General features: G+C 36.6%; 1 protein-coding gene across 1 annotated transcript in view; it reads left to right on the top strand.

The window, feature by feature from the left end:
* Positions 1 to 3,185: 3,185 nt before the first annotated feature.
* LOC121378783 (netrin-1-like) overlaps positions 3,186 to 9,282 on the top strand; it is a 75,736-nt gene continuing 69,639 nt past the window's right edge. Inside the window, exon 1 of the mRNA XM_041507099.1 lies at positions 3,186 to 4,999. Within this exon, the coding sequence (XP_041363033.1) occupies positions 3,967 to 4,999 (1,033 nt within the window). The 5' untranslated portion in view covers positions 3,186 to 3,966. The remainder of the gene's footprint in view (positions 5,000 to 9,282) is intronic.

Below are 9,282 nucleotides of genomic sequence, written 5' to 3'. Positions count from 1 at the left end.
ATTTAATATACAGCCACTAATATTTTATGCAGAAAAATATATTTGATATGTAATTTCAGTCGTAGCAATGTCTCTGTTAGTCGATAACATCTTAAAACTTGCAGAAAACTCAGGAATGTCCCTTTAAGGTACCACCAAACCTTTATGAGACACGAAACTTCAAGGCACAACGAAACTTTAAAATCTAAAACGTCAAGAAAGAATGCAACGGTTAAAAGACACAGAAAAATAAAGAAACCACGAAAACGTTTTTTAAAAAAATAAAAAGTATGAAAGCTTCAACAGCTGCAGAGTTTTAATCGATCCCACGCAAAATCTTTCCAAAATTAACTCTACAATAATAATGTTTAAAAGTCTTGTACTGGACGACAAGAGGGGTTTCCTGAATAAATTTTGGCTAATTATAAACATGGTCACCATCGCAGTTTCTTTGTTAGTTGCCCGCAAAAAACTGTGGAAAAACATTATTGTGTTGACTATGTACGCATAAACCAATAATGTCACTAGTTAAAGCGTGTGACACACTCACAAGATTCCCCGCCAAAATACTTTTGTTTCCAACCAGTAAATGGAATTATTTGGTTGTAATTTTGTATAGACTTATAGCTGAAGGTATAAACTTTATGTTTCAAAGCACAAATTAATCAATATTTTAGCGGGAACCGGCAATATTGCAACTTTGACATAGCACTTTTAAGAAACCAGGAAAACTTCAAAAGGACCACGAAAAAAAATAATTCAAGAGACCGCGATAGCTTCAAACCGAATTTTCTTACCTAGATAATTTATTTCGACCGAGGTAGACGGTCTAACTGGCAATGTTAGTCTAAACGGACCAGGTAACACGTTTTTGTGGTGGGATTCCGTGAACAAATAAACAGCGAAAGGTGAGGTATTTCTTGCCGTCCTATAAAGGGGTACTGTTGACAGGGCAAATTATGGCTGGATAACACTTGCTTCAGCCACTACACGCGGCTTGTTGGTAGCCCCATATCTGTTCTGTTATCGCCTGTGAAGATTACTGTAAACAAATATCTACGTATATACTTCACAGAGCTGAGAATTGATTGAGAAATGGACATTTATTGAGTCGTGCAGGTGTTCCCAGGTAAACATAGGGGACTAGAATTGAGCCGAACAACCAGATATACGAATGTACATATTTCTAAATGAATATGTTCTCTTTGAATTTGGTCAAATCCCTCCTTGTGAAAATAAACACAATGCAGCAGATTAGTCGAATTTATGTTATATCGATATCGAAGTAGAACATTTATGCATCTCATTTTTTTTTTCGAAATCATTTTGTATCTATCTTTTCTTCAATCCAAACCTATATATAATATTAATCCACATATATGAAATATGATATAAAAAAGTATAAATAAATATTATTTATACTAATCATCCAATGCATATTATTTTGGTACCCCGTCTACATTACTCAAAGTTTTTTGCTGAGCAGTCTGTTTGGCTTAAAAGGTTGTGCCCGGGATTGAAGTGCATGAACCATCAATGAACATGGGCACAATAATTTGTTTCTCTCCCTCTCGCCAACCCATTTATGTTGCAGTCATGGGAGGAAGTAATGTTATAATAATGAATAATAATTACAAAAACTACGTAATGAATCTCTCTCTCTCTCTCCCACCCACCCCTCTCTCCCCCCCCCCCTCCCCTCTCTCTCTCTCTCTCTCTCTCTCTCTCTCTCTCTCTCTCTCTCTCTCTCTCTCTCTCTCTCTCTCTCTCTCTCTCTCTCTCTTCATGACTGTTAAATCATGTATGTGGACTAAGAGGCAAAAGTGTACTTGGTACACAGACAGACAAGTGTTTTCAGATTATAATATAGTATATAATATTATAGTTTTCACTTTTATACATTTTATTGCCCTTTTGAAACGTGTCGCATAATTATTGTATAACTGCAAAAAAACTAACAGCATTGATTATTGGCAAAAATAATTGTTACTTTGTATGTTTGGTTTATGTTGTTTTTGTTTTTGTTTTGGGGGTTTTCTCGCAGTAGTTGAAGTAAATGAAATATTTGTTAAAATAGAACAAAAATTAATGAAAAAGAAAAACGAAAGAAATATTTCATTAAATATTATTCCTGTTGAGTTTTGAAAATTATTTTGCTTCGTTAAGACAAAGAAAGGGGAGAGGAAAAAAGAGAAGAGACGTGAGAAACAGAAAGAGACAGACAGAAACAGAATGAGATTGTTATGATGACTGAATAGGATGGTCAAGACTTAAAATAAACTCTTATAAAATTTTAATAACTAAAACTAGTTCCTTCTGTACAATTATCGCATGTCTTTGTTTCATTTTCACTTAAACACATGTTCCGCCTGAGAAGAAATCATTTGGAAACTGGTCATTACGAATGCGCGCTCACACACCCTCTGATAGCCTCCGGCGAACACATGGGGGCAAATGATCGTATTTAAAGAGTTAATATCACGTTAAATATTTCACATATTGCGCCAAAAGGTGCACCATTACGGGACCGGTTCAAACAATGTAAACACGAACACTAACCGGTGCGTTCGGGACGTACTTTGTTAGTGTGGGTATCATATAATAACATTGTTTATTTCACGCCACACGTGGACAAAGCGGTGTAGTTGGGGTCGGGGTATCAAATAATCTCTGCTCTACCGTGTGCTATGTTTGTTATATGATAGCTCAAGGATCTTAAGCCGTTTTGTAGAAACTAACAGACAGACAGAGAGAGAGAGAGAGAGAGAGAGAGAGAGAGAGAGAGAGAGAGAGAGAGAGAGAGAGAGAGAGAGAGAGAGAGAGAGAGAGAGAGAGAGAGAGAGAATACATACAGACGAACATACAGACAGCGAGAGAAAAGGAGAAAAGAAAAACAGTCAGAGAGAAAAAGAGGGGAGGGAATACAGAGAAACAGAGAGAGAAGGACAGAGATACCAAGAGAGACAGACAGACAGAGAGAGAGAAAGAAGTGAACAACGTTAAATATTGCAACTCGGTGTCTTGAATGAGAACGGGCACGTTATACTCAGACGAGAGAGCGATTCAGTTGCTAGCTCCAAAACCCGCAAAATAAACCCCCATCAATGGTCGCGGACTCTTGAGTGTTAATTAGATATGAATGACAGGTGTGGGCGGAGCTTCGTGTATCCGTTCGCCGAGTGTGAGGCACAGACGGCAATGGTGAAGCCAGGAGTGCCGAGGCGTTGTCAACGGGTGACGTGACGAAACCAGCCTGCCAATCAAGTTGACGTCTGCTACGGAGTGAGCCGCTAAAATTTTTTACTAGAATCGTTTCAGACATTTGGCTACTTATGAGAAGAGGTAACACAATCCAAACGGTGTGATCTACCTCGCTACAGGAGCAGCCGACTTCAGTAGTGCATTACTGTGGACGGAGTGGGGCAAATACTTAATTCACTGTGACATGTTTGGCATCAAAAGAACAAAAGTTCAATACTCGGCTCGTTGACAGTGAAACCATCAAACAGTCCTAACTTTAGCCATCTGATTACATTTCAACATAATTGTTTTCATCGAGGTTTACCTTTTTTATCTTTCGGATATATGAAACTTACGTTTCTGGATACTTTTATTAAAACGTTTATTCTATTAGTGTGTGGAACGTTCAATTCGTGTTGTAGAAGCTAACCTTTCTGTCAATGGACAACAACAACAACAACATAGAGGAAATGTGTTTGGGTCTGCATGGTTACCACTGAGAATGAGAGATGAGAAGAAAAAACGTGGCCTCCTATGAAACGTGAGCCCTTTCTGTAAACTGCCGGTAATCCTCTAAAAGAGGGATTTACTCTGGTTATTCAGTGGATTATAAATGAAATTGTTCCGATGATATACCTTGCGAAAGGGATTCGCCGCGAGATCTGCTGCCACCCTATCACCTTGATGTGAGAGCTGGGTATGTAAGTATTCACCGTGTGTAAAGCGATAGGAACTCTACCCTCCACCATGTGGATCTGCGGTCGGACTTCACGCAGCGCCTTGCTGCTTCAGCTTCACCTACTGCTCCTAGCCACGATATTCCTGGAGTATGTGTGTGCGTCCAACTACATCAAAATGTTCGCGGGTCAGCAGGCCCCACCCGACCCCTGCTACGACGGAAAGGCACGGAGGTGCATACCGGATTTTGTGAACGCTGCCTTCGGGAAGGAAGTTGTGGCGTCCAGCACGTGCGGATCACCGCCGAGTCGGTACTGCACGTCGAATTCGGACAAAGAGGGAAAAGTGATCAGGAATTGTTTTATTTGCGATGCCAATCACCCGAAACGACGACATCACACCGGCTACCTCACGGACCTCAACAACCCCAACAACGTCACCTGTTGGATGTCCGAACCATTCGTACAATACCCGAAGAATGTGACGCTGAAATTAGCGTTAAACAAAAAATACGAATTAACGTACATCAGTTTGCAGTTTTGCTCGGCCCGTCCGGACTCTATGGCCATCTACAAGAGCGTCGACTACGGCAAAACGTGGATACCCTTCCAGTACTACTCGAGTGAGTGTAAGAAGATGTATTCCAAGAACGCCGTGGCCGTTGTCACCAAGGCCAATGAGCAGGAGGCGCTGTGTACGGAGGCCTACAGCAACATAGACCCCCTCAGTGGGGCCAGGGTGGCCTTCAGCACTCTGGAAGGCCGTCCGTCTGCCTACGACTTCGACAACAGCCCCGTGCTGCAGGACTGGGTGACGGCCACGGATATCATGATAGTGTTCAACAAGCTCAACACGTACGGGGATGAGGAGAAGGATGAGGCGGGGGCCAGGGAGAGCTATTACTACGCTCTGTCCGACTTCGCCGTCGGCGGACGTTGCAAGTGCAACGGGCACGCCTCTAGATGCATTCCAAACAGGGACGGAAGACTGATGTGCGACTGTAAGCACAACACAGCGGGGTACGATTGTGAAAAGTGCAAACCATTCCATTACGATCGGCCTTGGGCCAGGGCCACCTCGAGAGATGCGAACGAGTGTGTTGGTGAGTGATTTAATATTGTCGAATTGTTTTTGACAGCAGTTGTTTTGATAATTGTATTTCGTCTCTGGTGGCTTTTGGTGTAATGTATTTGTTTAAATAATTTTTTGAAAAGTCTTATTTAATTTTTGTAAGTATACGTTTGCTAAATATTATCTCTTCATTTCAACTTTGATGACGTTTTGGGTGTTCAGCAATAACCACTAAAATGGCGTATTTCTTGCTTACAATTGTAAAGGTGGTTTATATGTATCTGTGTGTGTGTGTGTGTGTGTGTGTGTGTGTGTGTGTGTGTTGTGTGTGTGTTTAGTTGTTTCTAATAGTGTATTTGTTACCTAAAAAAACCTGTGGTAAATATGCACTTTTTAACAGGACACTCGTAGTTATTGTCGAAGTTGTTGGGACATTAGTATTGAGGTACAGAGTACGAGGTACAGAGGTTTGCATTACTTGTTTAAAACATTATTTATGAACATACACATAGCACAATTTACGATGATATTTTATGAGACATACCTTTCAGTTCAGAATCGTAATTTAATTCGTAAAATAATTATTTTTTATAAATGTGGTATTAAATCACGCAAAATAATAATTGTAAAATTGCTTTTAATCGTTAATCACGCAAACTGTACAAATGCTTTTAATTAATTTATTTATAACACACAAATATTAGTGTACATGTCATGCTATAAACACTCTAAGGTTCTATCCAGAAATAGTTCTACCTGCATTATTATTCAGTTCTTAATTTTCATTTTGCACAAAATTATAAAACCAATAAAACTAAAATATTTGAATGAAATCGAAATATAATCAGAACTTGAATAGATACGAAGATCAACAATAGAACTATATTTTTTAATTAGCTGTATTTGAGAAATGAAAAGAAGTGGTAATAAGAAATGATTAGGCACTCTATAACACACTGATTTTAAATTATATAAATTATAATATCAACATCAATCACAATAATAACTGTTGCATATAATTATATTTTTTGTTGCTGAGATTACTAAAGATGTCTATGAACGATGCAAAATTTTAAAACTAAATGTTAATTAAAAATTTGTTTATAATATAATTATTCAAAATATATATGCTTTAATAGTTCTTTAAAACACTGCCTTGTAGAATAATGAAATATACAATGACAAATATGCACTTATCCACCGTCCTGCAATCATCAATAATATTTAGTCGGATATCACTACATATTAATGCTTAGAATAATAAAAGGCAGTAGATTCGTAATTAGAATAATGTATTCGTTGTTTATTTGCTTTGTTGTATTTTATAACTGCTATTTTAAACTATGCCACGAATTATTGCAACAAGTGAGAAATATATTTTGTGTGGGTGTTTTGTCGTTATCGTTTGTTTACAGAACCAACCATCCACAAAATTAACTTAATTAAACATGTTTGTTAATCTATCAGATAGTTTCTGGCTTTGCCTCAACTAAAGCTAGAACATCCCTAATTAAGTCTGGAATATCCCTGGTTAAGTCTGGAACATCCTTGGTTAAGACTGGAATAATCATACATGGATTTGGAGAATCTCTAATTAAATCTGACAAACAACTAGTTAATTTAGGATAGCCTTACTTCAATCAGAAATTATATCAGGAACAAGATATTGTGGTGATAATCATCACCGCGATTGATTGATTTATTAATTATATTTTATTTATTTATTTATTTTATTTTATTTTATTTTATTTTATTTATTAGTTATTCTAATATTAAAAAACGTGGGTGTTTGTTCTACTTTTTGTTCTTCTTTTGTTCATTTCTTCTTTTTTCTACTTCATTTTTCTCCCTCTTTTTTCTGTTTCTTCGTCTTCTTTCTGTCTTCCTCTTTCTTCTACTTCCCTTACTTTTTTAAACATTTTGTTAGCCATGCGTGTGAAATTCCCCAGCCCTGGCATGTTTAACAGTTCAACATTTCTGTAAGAATAAATCGCGGAGGTCTTTGCCTGATGCTATCGCGGTGGAATGATTGAAGACAAAGTCGAGACACGTGCTCAGAATATATCACCTGGTTTTACCATTCAGATACTTGCTTTTTTTCAAGACCTTGCTGTTGATAGTTTATTATAATTATACCACAGATGTAACAGTACCAGTCAGCTTACTGCTATCATTCTTTGGCATTATCTTGGAAAAGGTTTATTGGGGGGTGGGATGGGGTGGTGGTGATGTGTAGAGGGATATTCTGAATATGTTGTAGTTTGTTAAATCACATTAAATGTTTTTTGTTGGGGATGTGTTGTTCATATCAGTTGAATTTTGGGATGTGTATGTGTGTTTGTGTGTGTGTGTATATACTTATATAATTGTGTTACTGTTTGGTTCTAGCTAATAAACAGGGTTGTTTTTTTCCTATGGATCATGATCATTCACTAAACGGAATTCCAGTAGCATTTTAAAAATTTAAATAATTTACAATGTATTTGTGATAAAACAGTTAAAATAAAAACAGTGCAGTCTACCTATTAAAATAGATAACACCATATTAGCAACATAATCAAATAGTGTGTAAAGCAATAATAATGATGTGAAAATGAGATGAGAAAAACACGTTCATAATAAGTAGTGGAAAATAGAAAAACTGTTCAGAATGACAAGATATGTCATTTTATTTCATAATTTACTAGTAGTGTGTGAAGTAAAACCTGCTTCATATATAAGTGTTGTTGTGCTCAATACCGTATATGACCTGCCCATATCCAGGTAAGGTTCAAGCACGCTGTCAATCAGTCTGGATTGCTGCCTCTCCAGGGCCAAATGGTGGGGTCAAATTTAGCAAATGTACTAATTTATATATATATATATATATATATATATATATATATATATATATATATATATATATATATATGATAGATAGAAACATACATACAAACAATTACATACATACATACATACATACATAAACAGATAGATAGATAGATAGATAGATAGATAGATAGATAGATAGATAGATAGATAGGTAGGTAGAGAGATAGATACATACATACATACATACATACATACATAAAATTCATACATACATACACATATACAGATAGATATACAGATAGATACACAGACAGATAGATAGATATATAGGTAGGTAGGTAGGTAGGTAGGTAGATAGATAGATAGATAGATAGATAGATCATTAGCGCGTGATTAAAAATGCTGCAAACAAAATATTCCACATTGCAGATAGTGCAGGATAACAAATAAAGTCGTCTGACATTTGAACTTGCGGAGCAGACGTACAGCGCGTGGAGGTTTGCCATCGTCGATGAATAATGAACGGTCACGTGGAATGGGCGAATGATTGACGTCTCCCAGGGATGTTCATTGTTTGTGATGCTCGTTAAATGTCAAACATTGGGCAGATCTGCACACCGGGTTATAGGTTACGTCACTCATTTGGGAATCGCGTGCTCACGTGCTTGGCTAATTTGTTATTTTAGCGCCAATACTGATTAGTTTTATGATTAAGCACACGGCGTAGCACACGTCATGTGGGTTTTTTTTCAGTTGGTGGAATTATTGTTCTTCTTAACAAGAAAGATTTTTTAATACGAGAGTATTTATTAACTGAATTTCAATAATAAAATCGCTATTGCATTCTAAAATCGTATTTCTCCAGAAAGCAGAGTCCAAGAGATGTTTTGACAAGTTCGTGATTCTTATCATGAAGTAGTCATGTGCTTTGTATATAGGTGGATTGCCACTCACAAAAACGACACGTCCTCCCAAATCCCTCTGCAGGACCCTTCCACTGTCATACGGAACAAACAATGCACTGATAATAATTATGTTTAAAGTTTGAACGATATAGATATTAATATAGAACAATTCGTAAAATATCTCAAACTATCAATTAAATAAAAGTGTTACTAGTCACTATTATTGGTGAAGGTAACGTATTATTTTCACTCTAAAAGGTGTTACCGTAACTGCACAGCGCTCGACGCCTAAATAGACGCACTATGGTGCGTAAATAGCAAAATTACGTGCTACATACACTTATTATTAATTTCATTTGTATTTAACAGCAGTTTATCTTCTTTTTCTGTTTTCTTTTTTTTCACCACATTTTTTTTTTTTTTTTTTTTAATTAATACACTTTTTAAATCTTAAATATCATCTCGTTGACAATACAAATAGTATACAGATAATATGATTAATACGTAAACCTTGTTTACCTATTTAATTTATATCAGTATCTATAACACTGGCATCCTAAATTACATAAATGTTCATCGAATTATACGTGTAATTGCT

This window comes from Gigantopelta aegis, chromosome 8, assembly GCF_016097555.1.
Source record: "Gigantopelta aegis isolate Gae_Host chromosome 8, Gae_host_genome, whole genome shotgun sequence".
NCBI classification, from domain to species: domain Eukaryota; kingdom Metazoa; phylum Mollusca; class Gastropoda; order Neomphalida; family Peltospiridae; genus Gigantopelta; species Gigantopelta aegis.
The sequence above is the reverse complement of the archived record's forward strand: the minus strand, read 5'-3'. Positions and strand labels throughout refer to the sequence as shown.